Source organism: Periophthalmus magnuspinnatus, chromosome 13, assembly GCF_009829125.3.
Source record: "Periophthalmus magnuspinnatus isolate fPerMag1 chromosome 13, fPerMag1.2.pri, whole genome shotgun sequence".
Lineage (NCBI taxonomy): Eukaryota > Metazoa > Chordata > Actinopteri > Gobiiformes > Gobiidae > Periophthalmus > Periophthalmus magnuspinnatus.
The window spans coordinates 21,382,581-21,404,206 of record NC_047138.1 but is presented as its reverse complement, the minus strand read 5'-3'; the positions used below and the strand labels follow the sequence as shown (position 1 = coordinate 21,404,206).

The window sequence follows — 21,626 nt, the reverse complement described above, 5'->3', positions numbered from 1 at the left end:
GTGGTGTCGAGGTTCTCTGTCTAATATTTTTAATGCTTGTTTGTGGAGGGATTCTAGGGGTTTTTGCGTTGATTTGTTTGCTTGTGACCAGCAGAGTATACAGTAATGGAACCGAGACATAATTGTGGCGTTGAAAAATGTATGTGATGCTTCCAGGGTTAATGAGTTTCTTATACTTTTGAAGGTTTTTATATGATATTTCAGGCTATGGCACATTTGTTTTATATGTTTTTTAAAAGTTATGGTAGGATCCAGTGTAATGCCAAGGTATTTATACTCAGAGACGTTTTGGATTGCTTGACCATGCACATTGACTTTTGGAAGGACTATTTTTTTTAACTTTTATTTGTGAAGTACATTGTGGCAGTTTTTTGTACATTTAGAGTGAGACATGAGTTTGTAAGCCATAGTGCTATTTTGTCCATTGCAATGGTGAGTTTGTTGGCTACTTCCTCTGGGTTTTTCCCCCATGTATAAACGACTATGTCATCTGCGTTCTCAGATAAATCTTAGCTGACATTTGTTAACACAATAAGTAATGAATAAATTATACATAAATACAGAAGTAATCAAATCAAGTAATTCTCCAAAAATAAACAATAATACGGTAAGAAAACCATTTGGTTCCGTCTTTATGCACTGCCTCAACTAACACGTTTTCACAGCGTGTGCTGTTTTCCATCGTGCGCGACAGTAACACATATGTCACACATATACAAAGTGACAGTAACATATTTTCGTAAAACATCTATAATGACAATCCTAAGATATTTTCCAAAAGCAACATTAATGCAATAAAACAAGTGTAGCTTTGTAGCTGTAGTGTGTAACATATAAATCAAATATTAACATAAAACATCATTTATTAACATTAAAATATTAACACTCTGAATTTGCATGCATTAGCAAACGTAAACCAAATCTTGGCTCCCACAGATGTTATTAAAAAAAATATTAACAATACATTCAGAGACTTCTTATACTCGAAAATTGTTGGTCTTGTTTAAAAATTCACACATTTCGTTGTATTCAGAGTTAAAAAATATTGTTTGGCTCTCACGGAAATACATTTTAAAATATGTGACTTTTTTTGGCTCTCTCGGCTAAAAAGGTTCCCGACCCCTGCTCTAACCCATGTATATCAAACTCAGGCCCAGGGGCCAAATCTGGCAGTGTAATTACATTTGGCCCGTGAGATCATATCAAATGTACATTAGAGCTAGCCCGCTGGCATATAGCACATGCAGCACCATACTACAAATCCCAGTAGTGCACAGTCAAGACCAATGCACAAAGTAAATCAGAGTGTAGCAAACTGAGCTTGAATACCGTAAATTTCGGACTATAGAGCGCACCTCAATATAAGCTGCACCAGCTAAATTTGAAAAGAAAATCTATTTTGTACATATATAAGCCGCTCCTGAATATAAGCCGCAGGTTTTCATATTGTAACATGAGATATTTACACAGAAAGACAGTGCACCGACACCTGCCTGAAAATTGGCACCAACACGACATCAACACGGGACGAACACACCTGCAGTTTTAGAAAATAAAGCTGCACCAACACAGAAAATCTGCTTTTATTTTCTCTGAAAACTTTTGTCGTCTTTTTACATTGACCAAGTTGGATTCATTGATGCCGAGCTTACGTGCAGTGGCTCTATTTCAGGGGTCGGCAACCCGCAGCTCCGGTGCCGCATGCGCCTCTTTCAGCCTTATACTGCGGCTCTGCGTGGCTTGGGAAAATACATTTTAAGTATTTAATTGAAGTGTATTTTATTTGTGTTAGCTCTGTTTTTATTGTAGTTTAAATTGGAAGATTATTATGATCTTAAAATAAAATTATATTTTCTTATTTTTCGTTGCTCAAAATAAGCGTCACACTCGCGGAACAATGTTCAAAACAAACACCGCTCACGTCTCACAGACACAGACACTGACACAGCTCACAGTCCTGCGTAAAGAGCCCTGATTTTCAGACGCTGTGCACACAGGGATCAGGAGCAACTTTCGCCCAGTCCCTAATGATACACTAATAAGCTCGTCCGTAGATGTATCATGAAAATCCTGCTGGAAATTGCCACAGAAATCTATTTGATGTAGTAGCAAGTTTATTATCTGCTCTTGTCTCCGTACCACATATAACACATCAGACATGTCGCCCAAAAGTAGAGCCACAAGCGAGTGAAAATGAGCCAAAACAAAAGTCTTTGGAGATCTTTTAACAAAGGGGAAAAGGACACCTGAGGAGCCAGAAGAGGAGACTACGACCTTCAAGAAAAAGAAAGATCAATTTAACAGACAATGCCTACTTAAAATCTGGGTTTGTCGCTACAGGTGACTCACGCGCAGAGTCTGCTCTGCGTAATATGCGGAAAAAGCAAATGAGGCAATGAAACCTTCAAAACTGCTTTGGCACATGGAGACTAAGCACCTGGGATTAAACGATACGCCTTTAGAGGTTGTTTTTTTTTTAAAGAAACTGCGGAGCAGAGTAGACATAATCACATAATCAGCGCAGGGCTCACACTGATGCAGCAGTTTGGTGAGTTGTATTTTTTTATGCACTTAAGTTATTTTTGCCATATTTATCTGCCACGTGTAGAAGGCTTGTCCGTAAAAATAAAACCTACATTATTCCGTTACATTATTATTATTATACACAGTGTTATCTTCATTTTAGATGTCAAAAAGTATTTGCGGCTCCCAGTGTTTTATTTTACGTGGAAAGTGGGTCAGAATGGCTCTTTGCATGTTAAAGGTTGCGACCCCTGCTCTATTTTCTTCTTTATCTTAAAAACTGCATCATATCCATTCCATGATGCACAAAATGATCGTTCAAAATCAAAACTAGTGAATTCTTCAGAGCAGAATCTTTCCCTGTCTCACTTTTATGTTTACAGCTAGAGAGCACCCCCCAGGGGCCGTTATCCAGTAAAATTCTATAAATAAGCTGCACTGCTGTATAGGCCGCAGGGTTCAAAGCGTGGAAAAAAAGTCGCGGCTTATAGTCCGAAATTTACGGTATATGTTTTCTCTATGCACTTTTTATACTCCTAGGTATGCACTTTTAACAGTTTGAAGATCAGTGAAGAGATTATTAATTTATTTTTTGGCTTGTGTAAAAAAAAAAAAGAAGATTTACTTTAAAAAGAAACTTGAAAGGCTACAGAGAGACACATAATTTATTTAAATGAAAAATAAATACTACTGATGTGTCTTTTATTTCAAATTTAATTTCTCATATGTTTGTAATATCAAAGTTGAGTTGTTTGAGATTTTGTGTTTAAGCAAAACTAAAGTGTGTTTCCCTATGAAAAGGTTAAACATTATGCAGTCAATTTTTCAATAAATATTGACTTTGGCCTGTGAATTTGTCTAATTTTTAAAATTTTGGCCCACTGTGAATTTCAGTTTGACACCACTGCCCTAACCAACCTAGAAATATTTTTTTCTCAATTGACACATAATTCCTAATTTATTTGATAACATAGAATTATGATTACCATAAGTATGTCAGTAATTAATAGTAAAAGTTTTAAATGTATTTGTCAAAATAATTCGTGTTCACCAGCAGTGCCTTGCCTTAACCATAAGAGAGCAATAATAAACCATTTATCATATGCCCAGCTGGATTTGACAACACAATGTTGAAAGCAATTTATTGGGAAAGTCATTCTTTAAGTTGTGCCTCTTACTCACGAGGAGGTGGGCTAACAACTCTGCCATGGGAAACATAACTGCGATCCAATACAAGTAGAAATATTAACCATAAACCATTTTTAAATCCTACCACCAGTTTTGACCAAAGAATTTTAACATCTCAGTTTGAAACTTACATGATGTCTTACATCTATCTTATTTTGTTGTGAGCTCTACTTTGACTTCAACCAATCAACACTCCTCGGCCATTCTTACTGCTTTCAGAATTCCCTTTTCTATAACTCAAGCAAACAACTTGGTGCAGGGTATTTACAATTTATCTAACAGCACATGAAAGCTAGTTTGATTAGGTTCTTCTGTTATGATTACATTGCATTACATTCTTATTTATAAACCTCTATTTATTTCATACCTGGTGGGCATGTTTCTGGATCTTGGTGGCCTACCTGACATCTACTTGTTCCTGTCTGTACCTATGACCTTAGCGTTGTCCCAATCCATGAGATGGACTCATGCAGTGGTGTGATATTGCGCACTTAAGTTGTTCTTGGTGGGCTTGTTGCTTTGTGGCTCAGCTGTATGTTTTGGTTGGTATGGGAGAAGTAGAGATATGGTGAGAGGGAAGAGAAAGGAAGAATAGATGACAGAGAGAAAGAGGGAGGGAGAGAGAAGATATGCCCCCTTTTCTTTTTCACAAGTAGGAAGAAAGAAAAAAAGCACCAAATGTGTTTAAATCAGCTGATTGGACAGCAGCATCACTTCTGAGGAAGGTGGTAAAGTGCAGCCCAAGCTGTCAAGGTATGAAATAATAAAGATCTGTATATAAGAATTTGCAGCACATAACGACCACATTTGTTTGCTAGCCAAATGCAAAATAAAACAAATAATAATTTGAATAATAATAATAATAATAATAATACATTTTACTGTTAACACTATTTTTAAAATGTGTTTGGGCCTATTTTACAAAGTAATATTTTTTTATAATTACATTCCAGAATTTTACCACTTTTCATCTGTCTAGTATACCCTTTTCTCTGCAGATCAGTCCACTGTAGCAAAATTTTGTGAATGAAACAACCTGACTGTTCAACCACTCTGTTCCTCCATCTCCTCTCTCACGCTTTCTTTCATGGAAGAAGTAATGTCATTTTTCAAGTAAAATCACACACAAAACTTTTAATAGTTCCACACAATCTGTTCATCATCATTTGAGGCACTTGCAAAACAAAACAAAAATCTACAGAAAAGATAATACATGTGTGAATTAAAATAACTTGGATTCAGAATATAGATCATGAGTAGATTTGGTAAGCATTTGCCCCTAAACCAGAAATCTTCAGGATCACTTCTCACATTGTGGGGCTGGTAGCGACAGCCAGGTAGGGCAACTGGCATAAAAATCTGCCAATTGGCTGTTGGTAATCCTTAATAATATTAAAATAAAATTTAATAAAAAAAAAATAAAATTAATAAAATTACCTATTTGCAAAAAAAAAAAAAAAAAAAAAAAAAAAAGACAAACGGCAAAAATTGGCCAAAAAATGTATAAAAAGAAAATAATACATATCTTGAAAAAATATCACTAATATGTTACAAAAATCAAATATTCAAGGCCAATAAAAAGAAATTTAAAAAGAAAACTCTTAAAAATACCATACACAATTCAAATAATTAAGGCCAAAATTGTTATTAACAAATTCTCAAATCAAGATAACATTTTTGCCATTTTAACTCACATGGATATTATTTTTGCCTTGCATCTTGTCTCTCAAACTTCCGAACTATCATTGCCTCCTTGCATCACCATTGGTTCTGCACTAATTGAGATTTTAGGCCTGTCCTTTTGACCTTGTTTGGACCTTACCAGTAAAACCACCAAAATTATTATAAGCACCGTTAGCAGCAGCCCCACTAGAACGCCAACAATTAGCACTACCTTGTCATCACTATTGCTCTTTTGGCTAACATCTCTCGGAATTATCCCTTTACTTAAAACTTCCTTCTCCAAGCTGGTTTGGACTTGGCCGCTGCGATCCAGAGCGATATGGAGGATGTTCGTGCCACGGTTGTTGGACTCTCCGATTTGATCTACAATGTCTGGAATGTCACGGGTGGAGCGTTTGGAAAGAAGGTGGTTGTTGTGGGAGTGGTTGTGGTAGGGGGATGAGGAGTGGGAATGGTGGGAGAAGGCATGGTGGTATTTCAGGCTCCTCTTCCCGATGCCACGGTTGGCAATTTCCCGGGAGCGCACGGTGTAAATGGTGTGGATGTACCACTCACGACCGGCAGAAACCTGGAGGAGAAGAATAATCTATTTAGAACCTTAAATAACTGTAACACAGAATGTAAAATAAATGTGTTGTATGTTTATATTTATACAGTGGATGATTTCAAGATCATTAAAAATGTTTCTGAAATGCCAATGTCAGTGCCAAAATTGAGCTCAAGCAATAGCACGATTGGTTTAAAATAATTTTACTCAAGTAGAAGAAAAAGCAGTGGTCAAAGAAAAGGGTCATGCTTTTGTATATTTATGGTGAATTGTCATGTGAGAGATCTGTGATGTAGGCTTATGGGAAGAAATCTTAAAGCTAACCATAAGGAGGGTTTGAACCGGGCCCAGGAGAGATTGCTAAAATACTCAAACATGCATGGATGACATCTAAAATGTCTTCAGGCATGTTTTTGATGAAGAAATAACATTATAACATGGTAGAAGCTAGGAAAAAAAAAGCAATTTTCATGAAGCCAGACGAATAAACAGGCTGTTTAACACAACCGGTGAATGCTCAAAGTGTATGCTCAATGGCAGGGTAATAACACCAGAGCAGACCCACCAAGGCTGGAAACCAAACAGTACTGGAAAGGTATATGGGAGAAGGAGACATCACATAACAGCAATGTACAGTGGCTGGTGGCTCTGAGAGAAGACCACAGCAACCTCCCCGAACAGAATCCAGTCACCATCATAGTGGCAGACATCCAGGAAATAGTCTCAGGCATGAAAAACTGGACCGCACCAGGCTCTGACATGATCCACGCCTACTGGCTAAAGAAGCTCACTGCTCTCCATGAGCACCTGGCAGCACAAATGAACCAGCTGCTAATGGATGGGACGCACCCTGAATGGCTAACTGAAGGGCGTACAATACTGATCCAGAAGGATCCCTCAAAGGGTACTGTTCCATCCAACTTCCGGCCAATAACCTGTCTCTCCACAACATGGAAGCTCATGTCAGGTATCATCACGACCGAGATAAGTGGGCACATGGATCAATACATGAGCACAGTGCAGCAGGGCATCGGCAAAAATGCCAGGGGAGCCAAACACCAGCTCCTGGTAGAACGAACAGTCACCTGAGACTGCAGAACCCGTAAGACCAACCTGTGCACTGCCTGGATTGATTACAAGAAAGGGTAACACTTTATAATAACTACACCCTATTTAGCCTTAATAAAGCATGAACAAAGACTTAATTAATGATGAACAAACACTTAATTAATAGTGATTCAGGCTTAATAACTACTTAATTACAACCTTAATAAACACTTAATTAGCAATTAATTGACTTGTGTAGCGTATAGTTACTCATACTTATTTCATACTTAGTTAATCCTTAACTAACCATTTGTGTGTGTATTTGTAAATGCATTTTTAAGTATCAACTCAAACGCTTGTTAATGATTAGTAAGCTATGAGAGAATGATTTACTAATCTTGCAATGCAATGATAATTCAGGCAGCTATTACTGGTTAAGTAAGTCTTTTTGAGAGCTTTTCTAAAGTGAAGATTCTATTTGTGCTTTATTAAGCATTTGTTGAGGTTGGCCAAATTCCAGAGAAACAATAACAGAATTTTCATATTATTTAGGCCTGTGATAATTATTAAGAAATGTCTGAATAACACCATTAGTTCATGATTAGTTCAACCAGTAGCTAATACCTTTTTATAAACCCTTCTAAAGTGAAGACTCTTTTAACTTTAGTATAGCACCTTAACAAATACTTGACATTATCTGTCTGCCATGACCCATTTCCCCCTGAATTTTAACTTCAACAGAAGTGGGAATCAACTGCAAGCCAAGAAACATGGATACAAAACACCTGGGGACTGCGGATGTAAATTAGCTCTGTAGCTATAATCTGGCATATTTACATTTGTTTACAACAGATGTTCATTAATGTGCATTGTCCCTATCAAATAAATAAATAAATAAATAAAAAAATGTGTATTAATTTTTTCCAGAACATTTACAAACATTTCAAAATCCATTTTGTCTGTTAACATTTTATTAACATCTCATTATGAACACATTCAAGCAGGATTCTGTTTGTGAACTCTTCTTTTAAAGGTCTCAAAGAACTTTGATTAAAAACAAAAATCTGTCCATCAAATGTTAAAAAAAAACCCTCCAACTTATGAATAAATGTGCCTTTCCAGTTTTGAGGTCACATAAAAAAACAGAAAACAATTAAAACCCTATCAAATATGTGTTCTTTAGGTACCAATGGTTGCCCCTATAGGCCTGTACAGTTACTTCAATGTCCTGCATTCCTGTAGGCCTGTAAGGGCAACCACTGGTACCTAAAGAAGGGCGTATTCTGCATTAGACAGATTGTCCAGAGAACCTTATAGATTGGGTTTTTATATTATATTAATTTGAAAAAAAAAAACTTATACATAAATGAAATGATGACCAAAAAAAATCACAATAATAACAGAGTGCTACAAATCAATTGAACTGTTTCCCTATATCATAGATCAGTCTTCCTAACGGTCCGTCAACATGTTTTTTGCGAGCCATTCCATCCTTTCAATTACAGCAATGTGCTCATATAACACATTACCAGTTCTATTCCCCCTCAGCTTCCAGACCTGCTCTTTGTAAGAGCGCCATGCCCGTTCAATAAGTTGCGTTTCCTGTGTTTGGATCTACGTAACTCCTGCTGTGGTTAACTGTGTAGTGATGGTATCCCAACTCAGGCAAAATCTGATATGCTCGCCATTCATCACTGATAACCAATGAGCCAACTCTCACATGACGTGCAATGATAGGGACTAAATGCCTCCTTGATCTGCACGCTACAAGCTGTTGGCTTTCTTCCACCATTATTTCGCACACCCAACATTCCAAATACTCATCTCTTCCTATTCCATCCACCGGCCATTCTGCCCATTCCGTACTGCAACCAAAGTCAAACATGTTAAAGATTATATTAGATTGTTAGATTACATAAATCTTTGTTTTAAGTTTACCTTTCGTTTGTGTCGAAAATAGCTTTCATCTATTGCTACAAATTCTCTTCTTCCTCCAATCATTTGGCCAGTCCGTCTCTTCAGTCGTTGCATTGCCGTCCAAACACACATCTCTTACTTTTTTGGCCATTCTTGTGTCGCTGAACTGGCAGCAATTGAGTCATCCATCATGTCTATTTGTCTCAATCTTAACCCTTGACAAAATCTAAAAAAAACAGACAAAAGTATTAAAATCATATAAGACATATCTTGCTAAATTGACTTCTAACCATGTCATAACAGTTGTATTTTGGCTGACTCATAAATGTTTGTGTAATCCTTCAAATTATCCAGCTTTCAAATTGAATGTACACCCTGTACTTGTACCTGTTCTTAAAAAATAATAATAATTTAAAAAAAATACATAAAAAACTTTGGACTGTAGACTGAAAGTCCCTATGTTAAGTATGCCAAATACTTTTTAATAGAATTTGTTGATGTACCGGTAATATATTTTATGGTTTTGATGTAATAGTTTTATGGTTTTAATGCTACTTTTATGCCATGATCTAGCATAAAAAAGACATTCATCAAATCCAAGTTAGAGATAAACCGATATATTGGGCTGATATTTGGACTTTTTGGCATATCAGGTATCGGCCTTAAAACTTTTATAACTGTATGAATTCTTGATCACACAATGATGAACTTTTAAAATAATATGTCTATTAAATTAACATCAACAACAGCCTACATTACTATTTGTTGTCAACAAATGTACTAACCTGTACATGAAACTTATCCACTTCCTTAGTGATACTTTGGATTTTGAGAATATAGATCTGTGCCTGATGGACCGTTGCTTTGATCTCCCCAAATGCACAGCATGCTGACATATCCTGTTTAAGAAAGAACAATCATTAAATATATGGTTGTCACACACATTTTATGGCCAGTAAGTCAACTTTTCAATTATTATTATTATTACTATTACTATTATTATTATTACTATTACTACTACTACTACATATTAATATTATTATTATTATTAATTTTATTATTATTATTATTTTATTATTGCATGCATGTGTCCAGTCGGAGAAAAAAGTATAAGAACAGTGCAAGCTCTCAGTGCGCCAGATGCAACTCTCCAGGCTCAAAGTGCAAATAAACATAAAATAAATAGGTAATGCTAAAGTTACTAAACTTACCAGGCATAGCGATCTCCAGTGTTGGATCTAGCCTTCAGTGTCATGTTCCGATGGCAGCTTCGGCATTTCATTTTACTTTTCAACATTTTCTTCTTTTGGAGCCACTGGATAAGTTTTAATGTATTTCTTTTAGTCATGTCACAATTTTAAAAATCTCTTAAGGCGTGTGAATTGGCTCATTGTTGGACATAAGGTATTTCCTCTGCTTCCTGGACTAAATGGCGCACTACGCAGTTGCGCATGTGTCACGGTGAAGTCCCACTCATTCTCCACGCTCATTTTGTGATGCAGCTCTCAAATGCGCACTGGTTTCAATTTCGTATTTAATTTTTTAATTTGTATATATATATATATATATATATATATATATATATATATATATATATATATATACACACACACACACACATTTTAAGGCCAAGAAATCTAATATAATAGATTTTTGGTCTTAAAAAAACTTACTAGTTCATGTAGGTTAAAAAAAGTTGGAGAAAACAATATTTACTCAGGAATTGGAAATAAATGTGTTGAATGTAGAGTAATTTAGCTTTTTACTAATGTATGTGTTTTAGGTTTGTCATTTGTCCCAACAGCATCATTGACAAACCAAAGACAATTGAAAGAATTAAAAATGTTGGAAATGAAAGTGGACTTTCAAAATTAGGAGTTGACGAAGGAACAACTGCTGCCAGTTCTTCTTAAAAGAGCAACTGGCAGCAGGTTATCTCCTTGCATTTTTAAAAATGCTCATAATCATTCCAGAATATTTACTTGTGTTGTATTGTGAAATATTAAAAATGGTTTGACAATCTGAGAGTCATCTGAAAATGGTGGTAAAAATTAATTTGTCCATCCATCCATCCATTTTCTTCTGCTTATCCAGGGCCGGGTCGCGGGGGCAGCAGTCTAAGCAGGGACTCCCAGACTTCCCTCACCCCAGACACTCCCTCCAGCTCCGGTGGGACCCCAAGGCGTTCCCAGGCCAGCCGAGAGACATAGTCCCTCCAGCGTGTCCTGGGTCTTCCCCGGGGCCTCCTCCCGGTGGGACATGCCCAGAATACCTCCCTAGGGAGACGTCCAGGAGGCATCCTGAGCAGATGCCCAAGCCACCTCAGCTGGCTCCTCTCGACGTGTAGGCACAGCGGCTCTACTCCGAGCTCCTTCCGTGTGACTGAGCTCCTCACCCTATCCCTAAGGGTGCGCCTAGCCACTCTGCAGAGGAAACCCATTTCGGCCGCTTGTATCCATGATCTTGTCCTTTCGGTCAATACCCAGAGCTCATGACTATAGGTGAGGGTAGGAACGTAGATTGACCGGTAAATCGAAAGCTTCACCTTCCGGCTCAGCTCCTTCTTCACCACAATGGACCAATACAGCGACCGCATCACTGCAGACGCTGCACCGATCTGCCTGTCAATCTTATGCTCCATCTTTCCTTCACTCGTGAACAAGACCCCGAGATACTTGAACTCCTCCACTTGAGGCAGAGACTCATCACCCACCCGGAGAGGGCAAACCACCTTTTTCCGGTCGAGAACCATGGCCTCAGATTTAGAGGAGCTGATTCTCATCCCAGCCACTTCACACTCGGCTGCAAACTGTCCAGGTGCCTGCTGCAGGTCCTGGCTTGAAGAAGCCATCAGGATCTCATCATCCGCAAACAGCAGAGATGAGATCCTGTGGTTCCCGAACCAGACCCCCTCCTGTGCCTATAAATTCTGTCCATAAATATAATGAACAGAACCGGTGACAAAGGGCAGCCCTGGCAGGGTCCAACATGCACCGGGAACAGGTCTAACTTACTGCCGGCAATGCGAACACAGCTCCTGCTCCGGTCATACAGGGACCGGACAGCCCTTAGCAAAAAGCCCCAGATCCCATACTGCCAGAGCACTTCCCAAAGGACACCATGAGGGACATGGTCGAATGCCTTCTCCAGGTCCACAAAACACATGTGGACTGGTTGGGCAAACTCCCATGAACCCTCGAGGATCAGACAGAGAGTGTAGAGCTGGTCCAGTGTTCCGCGACCAGGACGAAAACCACACTGCTCCTCCTGAATCCGAGGTTCGACTATCGGTCGGATTCTCCTCTCCGGTACCCTGGAATAGACCTTACCGGGAAGGCTGAGGAGTGTGATTCCCCTGTAATTGGAACACACCCTCCAGTCCTCCTTCTTATACAGAGGGACCACCACCCCGGTCTGCCAGTCCAGTGGTACTGTCCCTGACCACCACGCGATGTTGCAGAGACGTGTCAGCCAAGACAGTCCCACAACATCCAGAGACTTGAGGTACTCGGGATGGATCTCGTCCACCCCCAGAGCCTTGCCACCGAGGAGCTTGCCAACCACCTCGGTGACTTCAGCCAGGGTGATGGTCGAGTCCGCCTCCAGGTCCCCAGTCTCTACTTCCTGAGACATGACGGGTGGATTGAGGAGATCCTCAAAGTATTCCTTCCACCGCCCGACAACATCCCCAGTCGAGGTCAGCAGGTCTCCGCCCGCACTGTATACAGTGTTGGTGAAGCCCTACTTACCCCTCCTGAGGCGTCGGATGGTTTGCCAGAATCTCTTTGAGGCCGTCCAATAGTCCTCCTCTATAGCCTCCCCAAACTCCTTCCAACCTCGAGTTTTTGCCTCTGTGACCAGACGAGCCGCGGCACGCTTGGCACACCTGTACTCATCGGCTGCCTCAGGAGTCCCACGAGCCAACAAGGCTCCTTCTTCAGCTTGACGGCATCCCTTACTTCTGGTGTCCACCACCGGGTTCGGGGATTGCCGGCGCAACAAGCACCGCAGACCTTACGATCACAGCTACGAGCGGCCGCATCGTCAATAGAGGTGGAGAACATGGCCCACTTGGAGTCCATGTCCCCAGCCTCCCCCGGGTGAGGGAGAAGTTCTCCCAAAGGTGTGAGTTGAAGACCCCCTGACAGAAGGCTCTGCCAGGCATTCCCAACAGACCCTCACGATGCGCTTGGGCCTGCCAGGTCTGTCCGGCTTCCTCCTCCGCCAGCGGGTCCAACTCACCACCAGGTGATGATCGGTTGAGAGCTCTGCCCCTCTCTTCACTCGAGTGTCCAAGACACGCGGCCGGAGATCAGATGACACAACAACAAAGTCGATCATCGACCTCCGACCTAGGGTGTCCTGGTGCCACGTTCACTGATGGACACCCTTGTGCTCGAACATGGTGTTTGTTATGGACAAACTGTGATTAGCACAGAAGTCCAATAACAAAACACTGTTCGGGTTCAGATCAGGGAGGCCGTTCTTCCCAATCACGCCCCTCCAGGTGTCACTGTCGTTACCCACATGGGCGTTGAAGTCCCCCAGGAGAACAACGGAGTCCCTGGTTGGTGCACTGTCTAGTGCCCCTCCCAGGGACTCCAAGAAGGCCGGGTACTCTGCACTGCTGTTTGGCCCATAGGCCGACACAACAATGAGAGACGTGTCCCCGACCCGAAGGCGCAGGGAGGCAACCCTCTTGTTCACCGGGGTGAACCCCAACATGAAGCGGCTGAGCTGTGGGGCAATGAGCAAGCCCACAACAGCTCGCCGCCTCTCCCTGCGGGCAACGCCAGATAAATGGAGAGTCCAGCCCCTCTCAAGGAGTTGGGTTCCAGAGCCTCCCGCACAAGCTCAAGCTCCTTCCCCCCCAGCGAGGTGACATTACATATGAGTAACTATACACAACACAAGTCAATTAATTGCTAATTAAGTGTTTATTAAGGTTGTAATTAAGTAATTATTAAGCCTGAATGACTATTAATTGTTTGTTCATTATTAATTAAGTCTTTGTTTATGCTTTGTTCATGCTGCTTTGTTAAAGCTAAATAGGATGTAGTTATTATAAAGTGTTACCCAAGAAAGCCTACAACTCAATGCCACACACATGGATCACTGAATGCCTGGAGCTGTACAACATCAACGGGACTCAAAGAGCCTTCATTGCAAACTCGATGAGGTTGTGGAAAACCACCCTTGAGGCCAATGGCAAGTCACTTCCACAAGTGACCATCAAATGTGGCATATACCAAGGAGATGCACTGTCCCCACTGCTGTTCTGCATAGGTCTGAATCCCCTCAGCCAAATCATCAGCAACATTGGCTATGGATACCGTCTCAGGAATGGGGCTACCATCAGTCACCTCCTCTACATGGATGACATCAAGCTGTACGCTAAGAATGAGCGAGACATCGACTCACTGATCCACACCACCAGGATCTACAGTACAAACATTGGAATGTCATTCGGGCTTGAGAAGTTTAGCCGGATAGTGACAAAGAGAGGGAAGGTAGTCCACACAGAAGCGGTCTCCCTCCCAGAAAGGACAATAGCAGACATTGAGGACAGTTACAAGTATCTTGGTATCCCACAAGCAAATGGCAACCTTGAAGAGGAAACAAGGAAAGCAGCCACGGCCAAATACCTCAGACGAGGAATCCTGACATTGTCATTTTGGAATATGCCCGTGCCATCAGGGAAGAAAAAATCCATTGATGGAAAAACCTGGTCATTCAGTATATTCAGGTAGTCAGCTGACCTCATTCTTTGAGCACATACTGTTGCTGAACCTAGACCTGACCAACTGGAGGAGGCTCGTACCTATTTGCTTAGTTAAATACAGGTGGCGACTTTTTTTTTTTTTTTTTGCAGTGTAATAAGCCTAGTGTGGCATTACACGTGGTTACAAACATTAGATGTTACTTTTTTTAGCAACAACACCACTGCACTTAACCTGGAGAAAGGAGTTCTAAAGGCAATTATTACACAAAAGATCTGGCTTCATATTATATAGCATTGGATTTAATTAACAATGTGAAGATACTCCATACGTTTAAGTTAACTTCATAGTATCTGGTCAGAATACAATACATTAGACCAGTACATGAATTCATTCCTTCTTTCCATTCATGAAAAACGCTGGACCCGCCCTTTGCCCGGGCAGTCCATGATCCAATACACAATATCACATAAGGGTAACATACTGTCTGAAATCGGGTTAGCTACTCCCTTACTGTCAAGATGGCGCCTGTGATCGGCTTGGCCTCTGCTCCATCTCAGTTTCGTATCTCGCATCGTTATGTGCTGTCTGTTATTATATTTTGCTTTATCAATATCAATATGATCGGCACACTTTATTTCGTATATAGGAGCAAATGGAAGATGTTTGCATTACCTGGGCCAGGTATACGGAGTATTTCCCTCCAAAATTTGAATGCGCCACATCATCTCTTGAATACCTGCTGCTGGCAAAACGCCGCGGCCGAAGAAGAAAGCGGGGATCCAGAGCTGGGATTCAGACCAGGCTGAGGAAGGAGCGGGGAAGAATCACCGTGAGCGGGTCCGGATTTGCTGGGGACGAGCGCTGCCTCTGGCCGGTTCCAGTTTGCCAGCCAGGATGAGACCTGGCCCATGCGTCACCGCTGTCCTGTGCGTCGCTGCGTCTGTGGCACTCTAACCGGATCTTCCCGACTCGACGAGCCAGGCTCCCAGCACCGCGTGAGCGGATCCTACGAGCAGTCACCTGTCAAGCCGACTGTGTGGAAGGTCTCCTGTCTCCTCTGCGATGTCCAGCTGGCCAGCGCGCATCTGCGGCCGAGTGCGCAAATTCAATATGGATCGCCCTGCTGAACGCTCGCTCTATAAATAAATAGAGCGAGCGAATAAAGGTTTTTTCCTTGGTGACTTGTTTAAAGAAGAAGGCTTGGATTTTATGTTCTTGATGGAGACTTGGCAGCGAGAACAGGAATACACCCATTTGAATGAGCTGTGCTCTCTGGACTGCTCCGTGTTTGGGCGGACTCGCCCTCATCTACCGGGTTTGTTTCCCCTGCAGACTTATGAAGCCGGACCCTTTCAACTCATTTGAGCTGCAGTTGACTAAGGTTGGAAATATTGACTCATTTTATTGTGTTTTAATATATAGACCTCCTGGTCCCGCACGTGCATTTTTAGATGAGTTTTCTGAGTTTTTATCCTCTGTTATTAAATTTGAGAAAGTTTTAATTCTTGGGGATTTTAACATACACATTGATGACCCTTCTTGCAGTATAGCCTCTGAGTTGCTGTCACTCACAGAGTCGTTTCATTTTAAACAGCATGTGTCTGGTCCCACATATAAGAAAGGACATACATTGGACCTTGTTTTCTCCTTTGGCATCAACATAGACCAGCTCAGTATTGTGGATATTCATGTTACAGACCACAGCTGTGTGTATTTTAATTTGTCTTTTGATATAGACAGCCATCCGCATAAAGTGATTTCTCAAAGTGATTTCTTGCAGTTGAGAAATTCTCTGAATTATTTGAACCTAGTTGTTGTGACAGTTGCAATCAAGTGGATTCTTTTGCCCAGTCTTTTAATAACCATTGCCTGTCTATCTTAAATGAGGTTGCTCCTGTCAAGCACAAAATATCTCGTCCTAATAAACCCTGTCCCTGGATGAACAAGAACATTATGGTTTTTAGGAGAACATGTCGTCAGGTAGAGCGTCTGTGGAAATCTACAAAGCTTGAGGTGCACAGATTACATTTAAGAGAGTTGATCTCATCACTGAATGAAATGATTAAACAGGCCAGATCGGAATATTTTTCTAATCTTGTGAATTTGAACAAGAAAAATCCAAAAATTTTGTTTGATACAATCCACAACATTGTATCACCTTCAGCTCCACTGGTGCCCATACACACAACAGAAGACTGTAACAAATTTTTAAACTTTTTTGTGAAAAAGGTTGATGATATCAGGGCAAGTGTGAAACCATCTCTGGGTAGTACCCCCAGTGTTGGTTCTCCGTTGTGCTCTTGGTCTTCATTTATGCCTGTGAATTTGGAGGATGTTAGTGCTTTACTAAAAAAGATGAAACCTCTTCTTGCCCACTTGATGTTGTGCCCACCTCACTGTTTTTGAAGGTGTTTGATGTGATCGGTCCACATATTGTCAGATTGATAAATATTTCTCTGTCAACTGGGTCAGTACCAAGGTCTCTTAAACAGGCAGCTTTAAGTCCTATTCTGAAGAAGCCAAATTTGGATCCATCGGAGCCAGGCAATTACAGGCCAATATCAAAATTGCCTTTTCTAGCCAAGATTGTGGAGAAAGTAGTTACAGGGCAGCTGACCACTTTTCTGAATAGTCAATGTATTCTTGATAAGTTTCAGTCTGGGTTCCGAAGGATGCATTCCACTGAGACTGCTCTGCTAAAGGTCTTTAATGATATTTTGATGGCTGCAGACTCTGGTCAGTACAGTGTATTGGTTTTATTAGATCTGTCCTCAGCTTTTGACACAGTTGACCACAAAATACTGTTATGTCGACTGCAAAATGAGATGGGAATTTCTGGGACTGTTCTCTCATGGTTTTCTTCTTACCTGACCAACAGAACTTTTGCCATGTTAGTGAATAATATAATGTCTGAAGTCACTCCTCTGTTACACAGTGCCCACAGGGCTCAGTCTTAGGCCCAATTCTGTTCCTTTTGTACATCAGCCCTCTCGGTAAAATTATAAGCACCTTCAAAAATGTGTCTTACCATTTGTATGCTGATGACATCCAATTGTACTGCTCCTTCAATGATTCAGAGTTACATAAGTTAGCTGAGCTATTAAATTGTGTCTCATCTATTAAGGACTGGCTTGCTCACAACTGTCTTCAATTAAATTATGGGAAAACTGAACCTCTGATCATTGCTCCTGAAAATAAAGTTCCTTTAATCAAACAACACCTGGGTTCTCTGGGCTCCTCTTCCCAGCTTAGCCTCAGAAACCTTGGTGTTCTATTTGACCAGTCAATGTCCCTGGACAGCCATTCTAGACAGTTGGTTAACCCTATAGCGTCGGATGCTATCACCGGCGATAGATTCGCGGTTGCGGACTTTCCATTACCGTAACTCCGCAACCGATTGCACTATCAAGTAAATTCAAACGGTGTCTCAAAGCAGAGGCATGGGGCTCTTTAAATGTGTTACTGTCATTACGGTCATGTGCTTACGTCGTCCCTCGGAGACGACCAATCCGCAGGTGCGCGGGGATTCTCACAGTCACTGCTGAGGCGTCACTGTGGAGAGCCTCGCAGTAGTAGTGGGAGTTACAGTTCGTTCAGTCAAGTTTTTGCCATCATTTACATCGTTGGGCAGGTAGTATTATTTGGCCATGTTTTCAAAGCAAAAAACAGGGAAGAAGGAGGCGGATTTTGTGGCGGAGAGCGGAGAGAAGGACGCTTGTCTGGTGGGCGGAGGAGACGCACGTCTGCGGTCCTCTCACTCCAGGTAAGTGTGGTCAAAGACGACATTTCATTATCTAAATTATAACAGCTAATGTGCAAAGAAGGCTTGTAAGTTACAGTAAATCTGCTATCTCTGTAAAGTACAGTACTGGTGTTCTATAGTAGATACTACGTGCGCAAATCTGTATTACGCGGGAGTAAAGCTGCTTGGCGCGAGTTCTATTGGCGCGCGTAAAAGTTTTTGGAGCGCCAAAAATAGTATCGTTTGCTGTATTGCAAATAAAATACTAATCTAGTATATGCATATGTAAAACCATTAGACACATAAGCACTAAATTATGAATGCATTGTGAACAAATTCATTGGCACAATAGAAACACCAAATAAAATGTGCTGTGAGTAATTCAGAGACAGTGCATGTTCAAAACACATTGTTCATCGATAATTACTGATATAATTTATTACAACATTGTTATTGCAACTGTCAGACAACTAAATTATGTTGTTTTTTTTTACAACAAGCCATGTCATGGAACCTTTGAGGGGTCGCTGTAGGCCACGGGGGCGAAAGAGAGGAGGTGACAGGAGCAGGTCACCCCACAGTCCAGCTTCTACATCAGGAGTAAAGCTGGATTGTTTGAGGAGGTCAGCTCGGGTACCCAAGCCACCACAGCGCCTCATAGAGGAGGGTGTCTCCATGGAGGTGGACAGTGCTGAGGAGGCAGTGAGTGAGGGAGCGAGCGTCTTGCCAGATTCACCTGAGTAAGTAATAAACTGAAGCAAATCTGTCTTTTTTATCACAATGTTATCATACAATTATCACACCAATTTTTTTTTTTTTTTTTAGCTTTTTTTTCAGTATGAATTTGAGAGATGAACCATCTGGTGGCCACAGTAGTCGCAGGGGGGGCACTTTCAGGAGCTGCACACCACCTAGTCCCACTTCCAGGGCATGGAAGACCGAAGAGGATCCTGATGTGGCGCCACCAAAACTGAAGTTTGTTCCCAGGCGGACACCAGGAATCCAAGCTCCTCTAAAAACTGGGACACACACTCCTCTCGACATTTTCTCCAGGTTTTTTTGATGCAGAGGTGTGGAGGTTACTATGCTCCAACACTAACAAAAGTGCAGCTCGACACCAGGAGAGAGGGAGGAAATATCACTGGACTGATGTAACCCCTGAGGAGCTGAAGAAATTCATCGGTCTTCTGCTCTACATGGGAGTGATGAACCTCCCTAAAATGACAGACTTCTGGAGAAAACAGACCATCTTTGAAGTGCCCTTCCCTGCTACTGTCATGACACGGGACAGGTTCAAGAGCATTTTGTCCTTTTTCCACATCAGTGACCCTGAAGAAGATGGCCAAAATGACTTAGCCAGGGGAACTGAAAAGTATGACGTCCTTCACCGTGTCCAGCCACTTCTTGACATGCTGCGGACCCGCTGCATGGCTGTTTACCATCCTCGACAGCACATTTCGGTGGACGAACGGATGGTAGCCACCAAAGCAAGGCTGTCCTTCAAGCAGTACATGAGGGACAAACCTACAAAATGGGGCCTGAAATTTTTTGTACTGGCAGACAAAAATGGCTACACCGTCGACTACCAGCTGTACACCGGAAAAAAATCCCAAAGCTCAGTGAATGGACTTTCATTTGATGTCGTTTCCTCCCTTGTCAACAAGGACTACTTGGGAAGTGGGTATATTGTCTATTGTGACAATTTTTACACCAGCCCACTACTGTTCCGCCACCTGGGTCAGCAAGGGTTTGGAGCCTGTGGAACTTACAGGCAGGGGAGGATCGGGGTTCCCACAACAACAGAGAACGCCCTGACAAAGAGATCTCCACGAGGGTCCATTCGCTGGTTGAGGGACGGAGACCTTTTATTTGTGAAGTGGATGGACACAAGGGAGGTGTCCATGTGTACAAATGTCCACTCGGTGTACGCTGGAGAGACGGTGCTGCGGTGGAGGAAGAAGGCAGATGGCACATATGAACGGGTGCCTATCCCCAGGCCCACAGCGGTGGGCGAGTACAACCGCTACATGGGAGGAGTGGACACATCTGACCAGCTGCTGGGCACTAACACGGTCCACAGAAAAACACGGAGGTGGTACATCACCGTTTTCCAACACATGTTGGACATTGCTGTTACCAACAGCTTTATTATTTACAAAGAGATGTCGACCATCCGTGGCGAGAGACCCCCCACAAGGCAGGACTTTCAGGAGCTGCTGACATCACAACTGTTAGGAGTTCCCCTAAAAACAAAGCCCAAAGTGCCCACCTCCAACCGCCTCCCTGTCCCCACCAGTTCTGGACAATCAAAAAGGCAAAAGGCCAGTATGGGACGGCGTCAGTGTGTGCTCTGCAGACGCTGCACTCCCTGGCAGTGTGAGGAGTGTATGGTGGGGCTTTGCTTGCAGGTGGACAGGAACTGTTTCAGGATGTACCACACTCTGCCTGAATCAGAACAGTAAAAGACATTGAAAGCCCTTTATTTTGTAAATTATTGTATATAATGTTTCACTATTCGTGTTTATATTTCAGTTCATTTTGTAAATTGTATATAATGTTTCACTGTTCGTGTTTATATTTCTATTAATTTTGTAAATGTATATAATATTGCACTGTTGATTTATTGTTCGATTTCCTCTTCACTGAAATATAAAATAATTTCTGATTTTCTTACTTTTGTTTTTTCACTTGTTATTGTACATAATGATCAATGCACTGATTTTAAACCATTTCTAAATATTCCAAAAAGGATATTTTACTAAAGATTACAACTCATAAGCTGCAGAACTTCACATAGTCTTTTGTAAACATTCCCAAAAATTTGACGTGGCAAAATCAATGTCTTAGCTGCAAAAACGCCTGACTTTTTTTATAGGAAGGGCTGTAAAAACCTAACCCTAAGTACAATCTACATAATCTCTTGTATATATATTGATTATTGTTCAAATATGTTTTATAAAGTGTTTCTGAGGTGGTCAGATAGTTTTTTAAATCTTTGCTTGCATAAAAGTTACACAAAAGTACATTCGTTTTTAAATTTTTCTTCTACTTAAACTGGTATTACACATTTATTTGATGCATCAAAATAAAAATAAGGACAGATTTGTAAAATAGAGGTAGTTGTGTGAAAAAGGGCAAAAGTACATGCTGATACTTCATTTAACATGATTTTTATAGCTAAAAAAAGAAAAAAAGTCTAGGCGAGCTATAATGGTCTATAATGTGCTCAGTCCTTAAAGGGTTAAAAACTGCTTCT

General features: G+C 41.3%; 1 protein-coding gene across 1 annotated transcript in view; it reads right to left on the bottom strand.

Moving 5' to 3' along the window:
* Positions 1-5,427: 5,427 nt before the first annotated feature.
* Positions 5,428-21,626, bottom strand: part of LOC117379835 (FRAS1-related extracellular matrix protein 2-like) — a 262,201-nt gene continuing 246,002 nt past the window's right edge. Inside the window, exon 24 of the mRNA XM_055226041.1 lies at positions 5,428-5,962. Within this exon, the coding sequence (XP_055082016.1) occupies positions 5,438-5,962 (525 nt within the window). The 3' untranslated portion in view covers positions 5,428-5,437. The remainder of the gene's footprint in view (positions 5,963-21,626) is intronic.